General features: G+C 44.0%; 1 protein-coding gene across 2 annotated transcripts in view; it reads left to right on the top strand.

The window, feature by feature from the left end:
* Positions 1-4,701: 4,701 nt before the first annotated feature.
* The window catches only part of DIP2B (disco interacting protein 2 homolog B), a 179,093-nt gene continuing 165,410 nt past the window's right edge, over positions 4,702-18,384 (top strand). For both annotated transcript variants that reach the window (XM_054696612.1, XM_037514726.2), the window contains exon 1: positions 4,702-4,831. In XM_054696612.1, the coding sequence (XP_054552587.1) occupies positions 4,732-4,831 (100 nt within the window). In that variant the 5' untranslated portion in view covers positions 4,702-4,731. The remainder of the gene's footprint in view (positions 4,832-18,384) is intronic.

An 18,384-nucleotide genomic window follows, 5' to 3' on the forward strand; every position in this document is an offset into this window, starting at 1 on the left:
TATACAGTCAAGCATTATAAGCCAAAATATTGCTGTAAAGTGTTTTGTATGCTTTGAAAGGAATACACAGAGTTGTCAACCCTCTGTTGGGGTCAGGCATTAACTTTGAATTAAGTCTTGATCAACGTGGTGGCTAGATAGACAAAAGAATGGGGCATACATACTAACGAAAAGGGCAACAAAGGCAAAGAGACTTGACAAATTCAGACTTGGCAAATTTAACACGTTAGTTTGGAATGGGTGTAGCATAGATGTAAATGATTATGGCAAGAGAAAAGCTGAAGAATTTGTAGTCGAGTCATGCCCAACCGCTAAGAAAATTACTTCTCATTTGATTCTGTAAGGAATGGGGAACCACTCAAAGTTTGTTTTATTTTGCATTTTCTTTTTAAGGATTGATTTATTTATGCACAAGAACTGGGTTACAGGCCAGAGGCACGGGGGGTGAGAGCATTCACCAGAGACTAAGCGGGGGAACAGAACAGGCGGACTGACTGAAATACACTGCTGAGGGGAGCAGTGGGCGAGTCAGGAGAGGTCTGTGCCATGTGGGTAGCTCCCTGGCCCGCTGGGGGGGATCGAACTCTTGCTGCAGAGGCTGCAAATAGCTTCCTTAGTAGTGCTGTGCTTAACCCCTTGTGCCACGAGGGCAGGCCCCTGTTTTACATTTTAAAAGGAACATTAGGAAAAGGATAAATGAAAAAAGAGACACCTGCATAGTCACAGAAAGGGAGTACTCAGAATCTTTCAGTAGAAGACAATATTTGAAAATGAGAACATAATTCTGGTAGCTATGAAAATGGCTTGGGGATTGTCCAGGTGAGAGAGGGGTTTGGAATTTAACAGTTAAGATTGATGTGATGGGCCCTCCCTCGTGGTGTAGCAGTAAAAGTTTTACAATCACACTCTCAGGAGCTAACCCACATGTGGCCCAGCAGACCTCGCCTGTCTCGCCCATTGCTTCCCTCAGCGTGTTTCAGTAGATCGCCAGTTCTGCTCCCCACTCTGTCTCTGAATCCTCTCATCACCATCCCCCGTACCTCTGGCCTGCACCCCAGTTCTTTGATGCAAAAAAACCCCAAAAAAACCTTAACCATTCAAAACATCCAGCAGACCAATGTTTCTCAAGATGCTGCTCATATCAGCAGCATCAAATTAACCATGGAACTTGTTAGAAATTAATGGGCCACATCCACAGCTATGAAATCAGAAACTTTGTGTTAGATGCAGCAAAAAAAATTTTTTTAAAGATATATTTATTTATACAAGCACTGGGTACAGTCAGAAGCGCGGGAGGGTGAGAGAATTCACCAGAGCCAGAGCAGGGAGCAAATCAGGCAGAAGGACCGAAGCACACTGCTGAGGGGAGCAGTGGGTGGCAGGAGAGGTCTGCACGCCATGTGGGACCCTCCGGCGGGCAGCTTCACAACCCAGTGCTCAACCGCTGCGCCACCGGGGAGGTCCAGCCAACTCTGTTTTAATAACCTTTCCATGTGGTTCTGAGGCATGCTGAAGTTTGAAAACCACTGCAAGGAAGAGTCTGTACAATTATAGCCCCATTCAGAAGAAGAGCTATGCAGAAGACATTGTTCCTGAGCTCATATCAGACCCAGTTATCAGCTTTTGCTGTGTAACAAAGTGACGAAAATGAGTAGCTTTAAATGACACCCATTTTTCGCTCATGTGCCTTTGTAACATCTCCATAAAAGGGAAGTGCCATTTTCCCTGCCCCACAACGATGGACAGAGCTGAGTGGCCAGGTGAAGTTATCTAACACAGAAGGCAATTGATCTTGAGGGGGAGACGTGGAGAAGAAATGCTCCCTTCTGTCTCAGCTTTGGACTTGCACCAGGGACTTGGGGAACTTGGAGCAAACAGGTGGTTGAGAGACATGGGGAGGCTGACAATGGGCAGCCATTATCTTGACTTGTACTTTGATTTTGCTCCTTTGGTCCCAGACTCACCTGACCCTTTTCACCCCCTTCTGTTTTTTTTTTTTTTTTTAAGATTTATTTATACAAGCACTGGGTACAGTCAGAAACGCGGGAGGGTGAGAGAATTCACCAGAGCCAGAGCAGGGAACAGAACAGGCAGACTGACAAAGTACACTGCTGAGGGGAGCAGTGGGCGCGGCAGGAGAGGTCTGTCGTGCCATGTGGGACCTTCGCTGGTGGCCAGGGATCAAACCGGCGCTGCAGAGGCTGCGGGCAGCTTCGCAGCCCAGCGCTCAACTGCTGCACCACCAGGGGAGGCCCAAATCATTAACTTTTGTTTATGCTAAATATGCTTTATCTTTGTGCACATAGCTGGCTGTATCCCTTTACAGTGTGAGTTTGAGAGTCCTGGGGTACCCCTTGGTGTGCATGCATGCTAACACATTGACTGGGTTGGGCTCACTTGTGGACTGATCAACTATCGGTGTATGGCCTTGTGGTTGGTTGGGTTTCGCCTGGAGCAACGCAGATGGTTAAGCTGTATCTCTCCATCCAATAGTCTAACTCACACTCATCAACCCCTGGTGGCCTACAGGTTAAATCTCATGAAATCTCAGCACTCTCACTGCTGCGGCCTGAATTCAGTCCCCGGCCAGCAAGCTGACCCACATATGGCATAGCAGAACTCTCCTGTCTTGGCCACTGCTCCCCTCAGCAGTGTATTTCAGTCAGTCTGCCTGTTCTGCTCCCCACTCTGTCTCTGGTAAACCACCTCTTTTTTTTTTAAACATTTATTTATTTATACAAGCACTGGGTACAGTCAGAAGCGCGGGAGGGCGAGAGAATTCACCAGAGCGGGGAGCAGAGCAGGCAGAAGGACCGAAGTACACTGCTGAGGGGAGCAGCGGGCGGCAGGAGAGGTCTGCGCGCCATGGGGGACCCTCCTCCAGTGGCCGGGGAGCAGCCGGGGATCTAACCGGCGCTGCAGAGGCTGCGGGGCAGCTTTGCAACCCAGCGCTCAACCGCTGCGCCACCGGGGAGGCCCTCTGGTAAACCTTCTCATCCTCCACACCTCTGGCCTACACCCCAGTTCTATGCATAAATAAAATAAACCTTTTAAAAAAACAAAAACTGCAACAATACTGGGTAAAATAGAGGAGGCAGATGCTTATATTCTCATAGATTCTCCATACATTGTAGTTATAAGGAAATTTCAAAGTCCACCCCTCAATCAGCCATGATGTCACCACCCTTTTTCAAGGTAAAATTCTTTTCTCAACTTAAAATTTTTTCTCTCTCCTTTCTATCCCATGAATGACAAAACACTGAACAGATACTGTACCTTGTTCTCTTAAAGGACCGATTTCGTATCAGCATGGAAATGAAGTGCAAACATTGAAATTCCTCAAATAGGGGATTTGACATTAAAAAAATGCAATACTATTTTTATAATTAATTTCTTTATTTGTATATATTTTATATCAGGTTTAGTCCCCATAAAATGTCCACCCCTAATTCACCCGTGCACCATCACCTTAGTCCCTTGTGCTCCTCCCACCCGCGTTTTTGCTCCCTCCCCTCCCCCTCCCCTGCAGCGTCTCTGATTTGTAGTTGTCTGATTATTTTTGTTTAGTTATGTCGTGTCTTTTTTTAGATTGTTATTTTTTCCCTGATCCCTTATTTTGTTCCTCTGTATTCCTCCTATAAATGAACCCATCCAATATTATTTTTCCTTTTGATTTATTTCACTCAGCATAATCCCTTCTAGCTCCATCCATATTCCTGCCAATGGCATTAGATTATCAAAAAATTCAATACTATTTTTTTTGGTAAGGATTTATTTATTAATGCATACAAGAGCTGGGGTACAGGCCAGAGTTGTGGGTGGGGGTGACAGGATTCACCAGAGACAGAGTGGGGAAAAGAACAGGCAGACTGACTGAAATACACTGCTGAGGCGAGACAGGAGAGGTCTGCTGGGCCAGAGCGGGGCTTAACCCCTTGCGCCACCAGGGGGGGCCCCTAAAAATTCAAAGGAAGAATATGAATGACAATATAAAGCATCTTCTCAGTGGTTCCTGGAAAATACACGCAAAGCTTTGGAGTCTCCTTTATACTGGATTACAGTAATAATATTTTCGAAACGCATATTAGGTAATACACTGAAGGTGATAAAAAGACAAGACTAAGTTCCCTTGTTGCCAGTAATTAGAAACCTAGGCAGGAGGACAGATTCTCCCTCTCCTGTCTTAAGCTAGAAGGAGGTAGAAACAAAACTGGCAGATGGGGCAGCAAAGCCCAAACAAGCAGTGGCCTGCGATCAGGTCCTTGTAAATGGGCAGGTGTCAATCAGGAGGAAACGGAGGCCCAGATAAGACAAAATCATACATTACCAAGCGAAGGGAACAGGAAAATTAAGACCCGGGACCCAGGAAGACGCCTTGCTCGTGCGTTTCTAAAAGGCAAACCGTACCCACCCGCGCTGACACCACCCAGAGCCCAACTTCGCGCCGGAGAACAGGGCGGCGGGCCGGGGCGCGTCGCCCCGGAAGCTGCCGGCAGGGGGCGCCGTCCGCGCGGGCGTGCGGGCCGGGCCGGCGCGGGGGCGGTGCGTCTTCCGCCCGGGGCGGGGCTTCGCCGTCACGTGACCCGCGCTCATGGCGGCGGCGGCTGCGACGGCGGCGCTGGCGGCGCTCGGCGGCCGGAGCCGGATTCTGTAGCTGGGGTGTGGGCCGCGTCAGCCGTCCCTCCCGCGGCCCCCTCTCTCGTCTTCCGGAGCGCGGCTGGCGGAGCCGGGATGGCGGAGCGAGGCCTGGAGCCCGCGCCGGCCGCGGTGGCGGCGCTGCCGCCCGAGGTGCGGGCGCAGCTGGCGGAGCTGGAGCTGGAGCTCTCGGAGGGTAGGAGCCGCGGCCGGCGCGGGCGGGAGCGACCCGGACCCCGGGGCCGAGCGCGCGCGGGAGACGGACTCGGGGCCCCGCCGCTCCCGGGAGGGCTGTCCCCCCGCCCCCCCGGTGGGGTTCCTCGCCTTCATTGTGTTTTCCGGGCGCGGGTTCAGCCAGGGCTTGGGGGCGAGTCCCCCCGGGCCCGGGCGGCATCTGCTCTCCCTGCCCCCCAAAACCTGAGACAAAGCTGCTCTCTCCGGCCTCAGCCCGGGAGGCTGGCTGGACACGGTGGGGGGGGGCGCGCCCGCGAGCGGGGCGCTGACAGCCTGCGCCCCGCGCTGCCCTCTGCGAGGGGCGCCCCTCGCCCGCGCTGCCCCCCGCCCCCTCGGAGACAGACCACGGGAAATCCGCAGCGTTTCTTCTCCCGGTAACAATGCGAGGTGCCTCCCCGGTGACAGGAGTGCGGGGGGGCCGCCGAGGGGCCGAAGCTGTGGCCTTCGTCCGGGGAGAGGCACCCGGGGCCGGGCTGGGACCAGCCTTGTCACTGGCGGCGGCGCCCGCCGCCCCCTCCCCTTCCCTCGCCTCCCCTCGCCTCCCCTCCCCTCCCCCGACCGCCTTTGGCCTGAATTTTCCGCATCTGGTCACCTTTGGGGTGAAGAGGGAAGAGAGGTGGCTGCGGGTTACAGGCAGATCCTGCCCAGCACCCTCTTTCTTTTGACGACGGGTTGGTACGAGGAGGGCTGGATTTATTTTCAGAATTCGAATAAAGGCCTCAAACAAGCCACTATTATTGGAGAAGTCCCTTGGACAACAATGAGAGAAACGATCTCTGTTGTGGGCATGTGATCGGGCTTCTCTGCAGTTGCGATCAGTTCTCCATAAAGTTCCTGTTTTCATCCCCGGCTGCCTCTGAGACAAAAGCAGCATTTTCTCCAAACTTGATGTCAGGACTATAGCCGTGTCCCCAGAGTTGCATATTCTTGCTGAATTCTTTGCCAGAGGCCCTCTTCACGAGCATTTTTTCAAGTGGATTAAAAATTGTTGATTGGAAAAGAAGAATGTGGACAAGTTCCCAGGAGAGTTCTGACTTTTTTGTTTACTTGTGGAGGCTTTATCTCCCTTCCCTGCCCTCCCCAATATGATAGATACAGTGAAAAGCCAGAAGTAGAGTTGAGTATTTAAATCCAGTTGGGCATGGAAGGAAATAATTATTTTTAATAACCCTGTTAGATTTTCCCAATGTATAGGGAGGTGTTGTTTTCATTTGAACTTAATTACCAACGTATTATTTTTCAATTAATCAGTTTGGGAAGTTACTCTTTGGCCAGTCCCCAGAACCCTTGGTGGTGGATGAATTTGTTCTTGTGAAGTGTTCAGGGCATGAACACAGGTTCTGTTTCTCAGGATACCTTATTCTTCTAGACTCAAGCAGTCATTAAATCTGTGATGACTTCCATTCTAATCTGACTTTAAACTGACTTTATAGTAACAAGTTAGCGATCTATGATTAGCCAGAAAGAGAGGTTTGGCTCGATGTTTGCGTCAGAGCAAGATTAAAAATAGGAGTTGATTGCTTTTACACAGAGAGGGAAATCCTGGAAGCTCCTTATTCTTGCTATATCTGCTTTCAGCTGATTATTGTTTACTTCTCTGGGTGTTTCTAGAGATGATTCTGAGGAACTATTTCTAGGACTCACACAGATTAGCTCACCTTTCTTTCCTTCAGAAAAGTGTGAAACTCCTACAAACTGGAATCAAGCTTAAACATTTTAAGTACAGATGCAGGGTTTGCTTTCGACTGCAGGATTTTTTTGGCACGTGACTTATTTTGAACTGGTTCCTTGTAGATCTGTATTATTCTAGTCTATATTTCATTGTTTAGCAATGGACAACTTGAACAAATGTAGTTGAAAAACCTTGAGTCTGCGTCTGCAGTGTCAACAGCTTGGCCATCTGTCTTTCTCTCTTGTCTCATGTAGAGGATGGTTGATTGCAGAAGTAGATAAGACATTTTGTAGAAATCCAAATAAAGTTAAAACAGCCCAGCAGTCCCCAGATCTGTAGCATGGTGTTATTTGTGGTGTTTGCAGCATATTTCAAATGAACCTTTTTTGTTTGTTTTACATTTTCTCCATAGTTACTGATCTGACAAGTTACTGGTCTCTCTCTCTCTCTCTCTCTCTTTTTTTTTTTTTTTTTGTTAAATTAACTGTCTATATCACATACCACCGGCTCTGGTGCACTCATTTCTTGATTTTCATATTTTAGGTTCAGGCTGTAGTTGATCCTAATTATAGTAATAGCCTGAGCTGTATACTGTTAAAGAATTTTCTTTGTGCTTGCCTGTATTTTTAGCTGCAGGCTTTGGTCACAGATCAGCCAACTCTGTGCTGAAATGTAGGTTTGTGCCTCCTTGGGATGTTTGCCGCAGAGCGTGTGTTGCAGAGCTTGGTGCTGTGTTTGGTGCCTCAGGCAGGTCACCCTGGACTTGGTGGTGAAAACCTCCTGCTTCTTGCACCAAAAAGAACAGCTGGATACTGTCTGGAGAGTTATTTAAAATTGAGCTTGCACATAATGATGAGCTTTCCTAGAGGTAAATTCAGTAAGAGGTTTGTTTCTAACAGTATTCCCATGTTTGGAATTTTTTTCATGACCCACATTTATTATTATATTAATCGTATATTAATTATCTGTTTGACAATAAGCTCTGTTTTCTGAACTTTAGTCATACATTTTAGATCGTGTGCGCACATAAAGTAACACTAATGATGAAAATTATTTGTTTAAATTTGCCTGCTAATACATTATATTTCTGTAATGATTTTATACATTAAGTCATTTGAGCTTTACTACAACTTTGTGATTAGGTAGAATAGGTAGCGTTATCACCTGTCCTACCTTTTCTATTTTGTTGGTTTAACCGAAGGGGAAAGTTAAAGGTTTTGTGTAAAGTTGCTTATGTAATAAGTGCTATTATCTCAAGCTGCCATGTAATTATGGCACCTGTTACCATCGAATGATTTGAATATCTTTACTGCTATTGCACAAGCTATTAACTCTAATTTTTATTCTAAGGATATGCTACAAACCAGTTATGTGCCACAATTCCAAACAGTCCTGTTGACTCTCTTTCTGAAATGTCTTTCAAATCTATCATTCATGTATTTGACCCAGGAGACACTTATTTTATGCCTACTGTGTGCTAGAGATATGTAGAAGTGAATGAGGTAATAAGTTAGCTTTGACGGAGGCTTCAAGTCTGATAGAGAAATCACTTAAAAATATCAACCAAGGGGCCTCCCTGGTGGCCTAGGAGTTAAGTCTCAGTGCTACCACCTGATGGCCCTCTGTAGTGGCCTGAGTTTGATCCCTAGCCAGGGAACTGACCCACATGGCGCAGCAGACCTCTCCTATCTTGCCTGCTGCTCTTGTTAGCAGTGTAGTTCAGTAAATCCACCTGTTCTAATCCCCATTCTGTCTCTGGTGAATCCTCTTACTCCCCTGCATCTCTGGCCTACACCCAGTTCTTCTGTGCAAGAAAAAATAAATAATTAAAATCTTTAAAACGAACAAACAATAACAACAAAAACCAACCAAACGGTACAAGAGACCATGATGAGTTCTGTATAGAGACTGCCTTCTAAGAAAAGAGGGAACTGTCTGTTTTGTCATTGTGAAAAAGAAAGAGCAGAACACTCTTAAATATAAGACAAGATTGGCTAGTAGAGAAGACTGATTTGGCTTGTACAGTTCAGTCCTAAGAGTGAAGACAAGAAAGAAGTCGTAAATCCCATACATCTGGAGCTCAAATTTTCCAGTGTCTGAGTCCAGAGATGGCGACTGGAAAGGTATTTAAGATGACACTTACAGGATGGGGTCCTCATTTGCCCACCTCTTTGAGCATAAATACAGCACAGTCACATCCTCCCTTTCTCCTGTGCATTTCGTTAACACATCTCTGTGGTCCTTACAGCTTGGCACAGAGTCCACCTTGAAGGCGTAGGGATCGGGGCAGACTGCTTCCTAGGAGTTGAAGTCTGTCGCCTTTTAGGAATGGGAAAGAGTGGGGGGAGTTGAAGAGGAAGATGGAAAGAGGCTGCATGGAAATTGTATTTCACAGTCTCAGAGGCAGGCAAGTAGAATGACACCACCAGAAAACTAATAAATTTTCTCACTTCACCTACAGTTGGAAAGTGGGCCACTCCCCCCAAAATGCATAGCATAGTCATGAGTGCATAGCATACGCCCTTATCAGAAAATTAGGAAAACATTTGTCACACCTGAAGTGATAAGTATTAAGGAAAGTCAGGTGTGCATTTTTAAATAACCAAAACCTGGCATCATCTACCCTTTAAAACTTGCATGTATCTGTTGGAACTCATCTTTAGGAATTGCTTCCTGGGCGCCTGGCACGTTCTTTTGAAAATTCTCATGGTGGCAAATTTTAATTCTTTGCAGGTAGACTTTCATTTTGTAGGTTATTTAGACTGAAATAGAGAAAAATGGGTTGATCTTTTTTGGAGCCCAAGCTAGTTGTGACTGAGAAGATGAGAGTGATTAAAAATTGGTTTTAGTTATGACTCTCCAAAAAATTAGAATGACCGTAAACTGATTTTGAGGGCAGTTTTAGAGGAGGCATGACAGGCAAATTTGTTGGAGGAGTAATCAGCTTTACTGTAAAAGGTAAGAGCTTGTTTGGACACCCTAGTTCTGGTGTGTATCTTGAAAAATTATTCTTATTTGACAGCCCCATACCATTGAGCTGAATAAGATAAATCATTAACTTTTCACTCTCAGCCCAACCATCGGTTTCTTTCCTGGCCCGTATTAGCGCAGGGTTAGCACCTAAGAGCTGAAAGTTCAGGTGATTGGCTAAAAAGGACCATATCCCTGTATGTGTAGTATTATTACTGCAGTTCTCCCTTGGTCCTTCTCATGATTAATTCAGGATTACTCTTTGAAATATTCCTTCCTGCTTGTTTGCACAACTTCTCATATTTCTTTGAGTTCAGTTGAAGTACTACCTTTTTTATAAACCTCGCTTTGACCACGGCAAACTCTCTCACTTTAAACCCTAGAGTACTTGTACTTGGCATCGTTTTTTTTGCCAATCTTATGTTTTGTAATTATTTAAATTGTTTCTCCTTTCAACTCAGTGTAAGCTCCGACAGAACTCATTCACAGCTGAAACTTCAAATAAGTACCCAACTCTTTCCCTCTTGTTTTAGGAGTGCAATAAATTTTTGCTCACTTCAATTTGATTTGAATTGAAACAAAGTCTCTCTGTCTTGGGAATTTGATTTTTGGTATGAAGCGCTTGTGTAATCATCTGAGAAGCACTGGTTTTGGCATCTGGTGGGTGTGAGTCTAAGTCCTGACCTGTCATTTATTACCTTGTGACCTTGAACAGACTGCGTACCTTTTTGGCTTTAATTTCCTCAACTCTCAAAAAATGAATGACAGCCTCATTAGAGTTATAATGAGATAAGAGGAGAAAAGCTAGCCCTAGTATGTAGCGTGGACGGAGGGGTTGAGTACACATAATCTTTACTGATTCTGATAGTGAACAGATGCATAGTGACTTGGCTGTTTTTAATATCTGTGTTACTTAGTAGACTCTGGTTGCATATGAAGTGATGAATGGAATCAATCTGTGTGTATATCAATTTTAAAAGTAAGACCTAACTTCATGAGTTGCTCCTGTGGGTACCTTCTACCCTTAGTGCAGCACATGTTGGGTCATTGCAGGTGGTTGGCTTGAACAAAAAAGAGAAGCTGTTTTTTTCATAGTGACATCTGGCATGTAATCATTTCTAAACCTGCAGATTTCTGTCAAAGGGCTCTGAAATTTAAGTATGGTTTTTGGGACTCAAACATCTCCAAGCTATGAAAAGGCAAATGTGGATCCTCAAAACTTTCAAATGGTTTTTGACTTACCCTTAGTGAACAGATTTTTTGATTCTTCCTTCAAAAATTTTCTTATATCCTCTTTTCCTGTGAGTTGCACCTACCACCAGCAATCGTCTGTCCTCTATCTTCAGACCCAAGGATCTGATTTTTGTCTCCCTTTAGCTCTGGGTTGCTCTTTAATCTTTTAAAAATACTTCAGCTCTTGCTGAATCTAAGGTTTTGTCTCTCATTGCCTTTCCATTATAGGTTTCCTAAAGGTGGGGATGGTTTTCTATGCCCTTATCCCTAGAGTCTAAGTCAAGTGCTTTTGTGCACATCAAGTAATCCATCTCTTTTTGGTGACTGGTTATGTCATAGAGGTTTAAATAGAGTTTTCATACTTTTGTGCTTATAAGAAATAAGTTGCTTTCCTGTGTGGATGTTTTCCTGTGAACAGAATTGGTTCTGAAAGGTTATTTTTTGGAATTCCATGGTGTCACATGGGACAGAATCTATGGATACGTGGATTGACTTCAGCAGACCTGGAAACTCTGAAATTGTGTACAGAATTTTGAATGTGAGTGCTTATGTGCCTTTTTGGGAGCAGAGTCCACAGCTTTCACCAGTTTCTTGAAGAGGAATATAAAGCGAAGTTAAGAACCAAGTGTATGTGTTACCCCTTTCATTTTCCCTAGCTTGTAAGGAGAGCCAGACTCCTTCAGAGACTTATCTAATCATTCCCACCCTTATCCTCTTTCCTTCTTTGCTCAGAGAAAGAAATCTCCCCTTCCTCATCTACACTGCGTCCATCTGACTGTCTTCTGAGTCTCATCCCTTCTCTGGGGTCTTGAGATCTCATTTCAGGAATTGATCTATTCAGTCACAGTCTTCTTGCATTTGTCCCCTTCTCTCATTTTCAGTCTCACTTAACACCTGCCTCTCAGCTCCTTCTCTTAAGCCTATAACATGCTGAAATTTCTCATCTCAAAGAAATAAAAGCAGCTTCCTACTCTCTGGCATTGGAATCTGCTCGCTCTCCTGTGTTCACATTCTTTCCCTCTGAGAGATCCTCAGAGGTGTAGCCTACATTTCCTTTATCTTATTTCTTACCTTTGCTCACTCCTCAGTGCATTGCTTCTGCCTTATCAAGTCTCTGAAAAAGCCTTCTCCAAGGCCACCAATGATTCTGATTTCAGACTGAAAAGTACTCACGGGCTCCAGCACCTTTCTGTGGCATTGGATACTGAGGATCATTATCTCTATAAAGCTTTCTCCTTCCTTAGATTTGATGGCATGTTTCCCTCCAGCTCCCTTATTGTTTCTTCTTACGCTCTCTCCTGGGCTTCCTTTTGCTAGCTCCTTCCTGTTACGGGTATTACATATATCTGTCATGATCCGTCATCTCACATCACATCCAGTTTGCTGAGTAATCTCATGGCCCTGCCTTGGCTCCTTAGTCTGTGTCTGGAGCCCTGAGTCTCTGCTCCAGACATGCCATTGGTCCCCCAATTCCTAGCTGTCACTTAGGAAGCCCAGCACTGTACTATACTCCTTTTCAGTCTCTCTCCATTCACTAAACAGATTCCCTATTTTAGACTGTCCATTTGCCCACATCAAAAACTTGGGTTTGTCCTTCCAGTGGTTCTCTTAAGTTCATTGATCCTGCTTCCTCCTCCCGTCTATTCACTTTGTTTCAGTCTTTGTTCAGCTTTTATCTCTCTTTGAGGGGGTGTGGTATCCTAACTAAACTGCCTCTCTCCCTTCTCTTCTCTCAGTCCACAGTCCCTCCTTCTCCAGGCGGTGGTGGAATGATCATTCTGAAGCACAAATGTAATCATACCCTTTTTCTTGTTTAAAATCTTTCATTGACTTTTATCCATGGCATAAAAATCAAAGCACTCCTGGGCCTCCCTGATGGTGCAAAGGGTTAAGACTCAACCTATGAAGCTAGTTGCAGCCACTGCAGCATGAGTTCGATCCCCAGCCAGAGAGCTACCCACATGGCGCAGCAGACCTCTCCTGACTCTCCTGCTGCTTCCCTCAGCAGTGTGTTTTGGTCGATCTGCCTGTTCTGCTCCCCACTCTGTCTCTGGTGAATCCTCTCAAACACCCCCCCCAACCCTCTGGCTTACACCCCAGTTCTTGTATGCATAAATAAATAAATCTTAAAAAAAAAAAACAAAGCACTCTTTATGTACCAAGACCTGCCTTCACTTCTAGCCTTATTCCTCTACCCCTTTTGTATTTATCCTCTGCTCCCCAGCCTTGTGAATGCTTGCATTTCCTTGACTGCTCTGTGCTTTTTCACTTCCATACCTTGTACATGTTGCCTTTCTCAGAAAAATGCCCACTCTGACTTGTTCTTCCCCTTTTTACTGCCTGGTTTCCGCCTGGTTTCTCTTCCACTCAGTTTCCTCTAAGAAGCCAGCCTTTCCTAAATTCACTTAAGAAGTTCTCTGTAAAAGTAGCCATCAATTATGTATTATTTAACAAGCCCTGTGCCTAGCACTTTCTCTGCTCTGTCTGACTGGTAGATCGGCGCTGAATAAATAGCTTCTGTTATCTTGATGATGAGGGAACAGAACTAGCAACAAGCAACTGAACCCTGAGTGGAACATAGTGTGTGCCACGTTCCGCCCTTTTGTTGGGCATGGCCTGATCACCCCCTTCTCCCTGCAGTAATGTAACATTCTCAACAATGAAAGGGGAAAGAAAACTGGACTGCAGAGTCTTTTGAACTGGGGACAAGTCCTGTTTTTGCTGCTTACTCTATGAAGTCTTTGAAATGTGCTTCTAATCCTGACAACTTCTAAAGATGGTTGTGTGATTTCCATTTGGTAGGGACCTGTTATAAAAAATAGGAAGCCTGAAAATACAGTGTGCTGGTGTTGCTTTCCTCCAAACCCCACCCCAGACTCCACACTGCTGTCTACCTCCATCTCCCTGAATATGATTCAAATAATTTCACCAAAATTCGTTTCCATCTTAACTCATGGGCCCTACTTTGCTGAGGATACAGTTTCTGCCTTTGGAGAAGGCAGAATTTTGGAGTTAGGGCTCCCTTAGGGAAAAGAATGGGAGTTTCTACCTATTCTCAGAGAAATAGAACTTGGAGTGAAGTTGGCTATTTTTGACCTTGCTTTGCCAGGACCAGAGAGGCTAACACTCTGAGCTATATTTGGAGAAGTTTCCTCATGCCAGCTTAACTTCTGGTAAGACGGAACTTCTTTATTTCTTAAAAGAACAAAAAATGTTAGGTAAAATCCCATAAGACTACCTATAAAGTGAAAAATAATCTAAAGTATTTATATTTTTATATGAAATTAATTTTTCTTCCATGAATTGACATGGGGATATAAAAGCTGGAAAGGGAAACCCAGGAGGAAAACATTAATATTTTGGATGGACAATACCTAATGTATTGGACAGCCCTAAGTGAAATCCACAGGTCTGGCACCTTGGAAAGATCTTCACTGAATTTGATCTTCTGGACTATTGACACATGATTGTGGTTACAATCTGGTTCAAAAGATTTTTAGTGTGTCCCCCCCCCCCCGGGATATTTTAATGTTAAATTATGAAATTAATGTATGTATTTATGTAAATGACATGTATTACAATTGATTTTTCTTGGAGTTATTTTCTTGTGAAGGAATAGTGCTCTAATATTTCTATTTTCAAGGGACTGTTGCTTCTAGGGATGAGTTAAAACATCTATGTGACTTTTTTCTTCATTTTTAGGGACCTTGGATTATGTTGTTTCAAGTTATTCAGAGACTCAAACTTGTAGGTTTTAACTCAGATCAGGCATAAATGTGTTTCATGGTACTGACCAGTCTTGTCACTAAAGTCTTCTTTATAAAGATGAAATCAGCAAGGGGCCTCCCTGGTGGCTCAGGGGGTTAAGTCTCAGCACTATGAAGCTATCAATAGCCACTATAATATGACATCGATTCCCACCCTCCACCCCACTGGGGAGCTGATCCACATACCGCACCAGACCTCTCCTGTCTTGCCCGCTGCTCCCCTCAGCAGTGTATTTTAATGGATCTGCCTGTTCTGTTCCCTACTTTGTCACTGGTGAATCCTCTCATCCCCCAGCTCTTGTATGCGTAACTAAATAAAATCAAATCTTAAAAAAAAAAAGACCCAGCAGGAATTGTTAGGCAGAAGCTTCTGATAGTTTCTTGTTTAGTAAACAAAGAAAAGGCTAATGTAAATATGCTGTCTTAAAATTTTAAAGAATTGCCATTCTTACTTTTTGGACTTCCTCTCTAGCTTGGAGATATTTTCTTTTTTAAATTAAGCATGTTGAAAGAGCATTAGTACGTGTTTTCCTCTCATAGTTCTTTGCTTGTTTTCTTCAAACAGACCAAGGGAAATGCTAGAAGATGAACTTCCTGTTAAAAAAGACAGCTTCCTCATTTGTTGGTTCTCTGAGCTCTGGTCTTCAATGTTACCCATATGTTATAGTTATTTTTCAGGTATCTTGAAGTTGTGGAATTATCCTTTGCTTAAGTAGTCTTAGCTCCACTTGTAAGCTGCATGAGGACAGTATGCAGCATCCTTTAGTGTAAGTGCTTGTTGATATTGCCCAGTCAGCAAATGAATCGCAACTCTGTCATCAACCTGCCTGTCCTACTAATGTCAGACAGACTGGTTTCCTCACTTCTTTTCCTGACAGGCTCATTTTACTCACTGTGCCTTTGCAGTGACTATTTTTTGTGTCAGAACTGCCTTTTCTCCTATTAAAACTTTTTTTTTTAATTTTTTTTAATAGAGGCATGTTTTATTTTATTTATTTGTTTGTTTGTTTTTGTTTTGTTTATACATGCACTGGGTACAGTCAGAAGCGCGGGAGGGTGAGAGAATTCACCAGAGCCAGAGCGGGGAGCAGAGCAGGCAGAAGGACCGAAGTACACTGCTGAGGGGAGCAGTGGGCGGCAGGAGAGGTCTGCACGCCATGTGGGACCCTCCTCTGGTGGCCGGGGAGCAGCCGGGGAGCAGCCGGGGATCGAACCTGCTCTGCAGAGGCTGCAGGCAGCTTCGCAACCCAGCGCTCAACCGCTGCGCCACCGGGGAGGCCCTCTCCTATTAAAACTTAACTAAGTTTATGGCTGGGCTAATGCCTCCCTCCTCATGAAACAAGCTGACTGCTTTATTCTATGTTAATTTCTTCTATTTTTAGACTATTGTTGCATTCAGTAACATAGTAACACTGAACTGGCCACTGTTTATTGATTCATTTACCTTATTTTTGACTCCTCAGTTAAACTTGTCAGTTTCCTGGGTGTAAGTGATAAGTCTCTGCCTTTTGAAACTTGTAAGTTTCCCTTGAAAGACATCAGTATATTAGTTAAGATGTATTGCACGCATATATTTACAAGATCTATTGAGAGATGATGTGTGAAAGGTAGATTCCTTGATTTCAAGGAACATTCACTTTAGTAACTTCTCAGTAAATAGCTGTTGGGGTTTTAAAAATACTAATTTAGGGCCTCCTCCGTGGCGCAGCTGTTGAGCACTGGGTTGTGAAGCTGCCCGCAGCCTTTGCAGCGCCGGTTCTATCCCCGGCTGCTCCCCGGCCACTGGAGGAGGGTCCCACATGGTGCGCAGACCTCTCCTGCTGCCCGCTGCTCCCCTCAGCAGTGTACTTTGGTCCTTCTGCCTGCTCTGCTCTCGGCTCTGGCTCTGGTGAATTCTCTCACCCTCCCGCGCTTCTGACTGTATCCAGTGCTTGTATAAATAAATAAATAAATCTTTAAAAAAAAAAAAAAACCAAGAGTTAGAATGGGAATCACAAAAGTAAAGTTAAAAGATTTGGAGGATTCGCCCAGAAAACCCAAAATGCAAATAAGAATTTTAGAAGGAGAAATAAGTAATAGAAGACAGATTCTTTGAGCTGAAAAAAAGATGGCAAATTAGAAAAGACTGCAGGTTGAATGAGTTCACTGTGTTCCAGGTAAGATTGATGGAAACAGGCACAGACCTAGGCATATTTCAATAACATTCCTGAATTCAGTGATAAAGGGGGGAAAAAAAACAACCCGTGTGCCCCTCAATAAAAAGATAAAGTTAAAGCTACCACAACCACAACAAAACAGATTGCTCTCATTTGCAGTGCTACAGCTTTGATGATGGTGTAAGAAACATTCAGGAGAAATGTTCTATGTGCCATGAATCCTATCTGCAGTTTAGATAGTATTTGCCTTTCAGAGAAAAGAAAGCTCTATGTACATATGTAAGGATTCAGAGATTATATCACCCACAGACTCCACTCTGATCAAAGTACTCCTAGGATGTTAAAGCAGGATCTAAAATTATGGAAATATATACTATGTTCCTGGATGGGAAGAATAAAATACACACACACACACACACACACACACATAAAATATATAAATTTAATGGAAATGAAGTGCAATTCCAATGGAGAATTCTTTTTGGGGTGACGAATTAGATAAAATGATCTGTGTTCATATGGAAGAATAAATGTTTTAGGGCCTCTGTGATGGTGCAGGGATTAAAGACAGAGCTATCTGCTGCCTACTCTTTCTGGTGAATCCTTTAACCCTTCACACCTCTGGCTTACACCCCAATACTGGTATGCATAAATAAATCTTAAAAAAAAATGTTTTACATAGTTGAAAAGTTTAGAAAGAATAATGAGGCGGTCCCTTCTTTATCATGTATTAAAGTAGGTTCTAATATTGTTATACTCAAAGCGGTATGATATTAGTATCCAAAAAAGGATGAGTGAACAGAATTAAGTGCCCATGTCCATATCCTTATATAAGAATAATAATTATGAAAAGTTTCATGAGCTTACACCAGTTGACTTCACAACTGTCTCAAATTAGAAAAGATCTTAAAATAAATTGGCTCGTCATTAGAAATACTGGAATAGGGCATTAGAAATACTGAAATTCCTGGCATTCTATTTATCCTGCAAAGAGGAGCATGCTGGAACTAGAAAGAAAGGCCCCTTCATCTTGCACTGTCTATCCAATATCCCTTACAGAGAAAGCTTAATTACCATCAGGCAAAGGACAGATACTTAAAGGGTTCATTTTAATTTTCACAGAACAGGCAGTGAGGGTAGCTTTGGAGGTGAGAAACAAAATATTGATAGTTGACATGTCCTCTTCATCAAACGCTCCATATGTAGTCCATCCAGTGTTTTTGGTGTGACCTTGAGAAATATCCTAAGTCTGATTCTTGCCATCACTAATCACTGCCAATCATTGCCTTGCCTTTACCTCATCTCAAGCTCACTAACTCCTTACTTAGTGTCCCTGCTTTCTTCTTTCTCATTTTGCCACATAGCACTGTGAGCTTTTTAAACTACAAATTAGATCATGCTGCTTCCTTAAAACCAGCCCTTCGATGTAGTGTCTTTTTAATAAATTCAAGCTCCGTGGTCTGTCTACAACGCCTGTCCTCTCATCTGCTCTCCCTCTGTGTTTTGGCCATGTTGACAGACTCTTTTTCTCTATCTTTTCCTCCCTCTTGCCTTTCTTTTCCTCCTTTTCCCGCTCTCCTATCTTTCTTTCCTTTTTTATTTATTTAGCTGCTATATATTGAGTGTCACCTATATGCCAGAAATGTCCAGGCAGTCTAGCAGTGGTTAAAGTAACAAAAATCCGTGTACTTAAAGGGACTTACATTCTGCACAAATA

The sequence above is a fragment of the Talpa occidentalis genome, unplaced genomic scaffold, assembly GCF_014898055.3.
Source record: "Talpa occidentalis isolate TD23 unplaced genomic scaffold, MPIMG_talOcc4v2.1 talOcc4.16, whole genome shotgun sequence".
Taxonomy (NCBI): domain Eukaryota; kingdom Metazoa; phylum Chordata; class Mammalia; order Eulipotyphla; family Talpidae; genus Talpa; species Talpa occidentalis.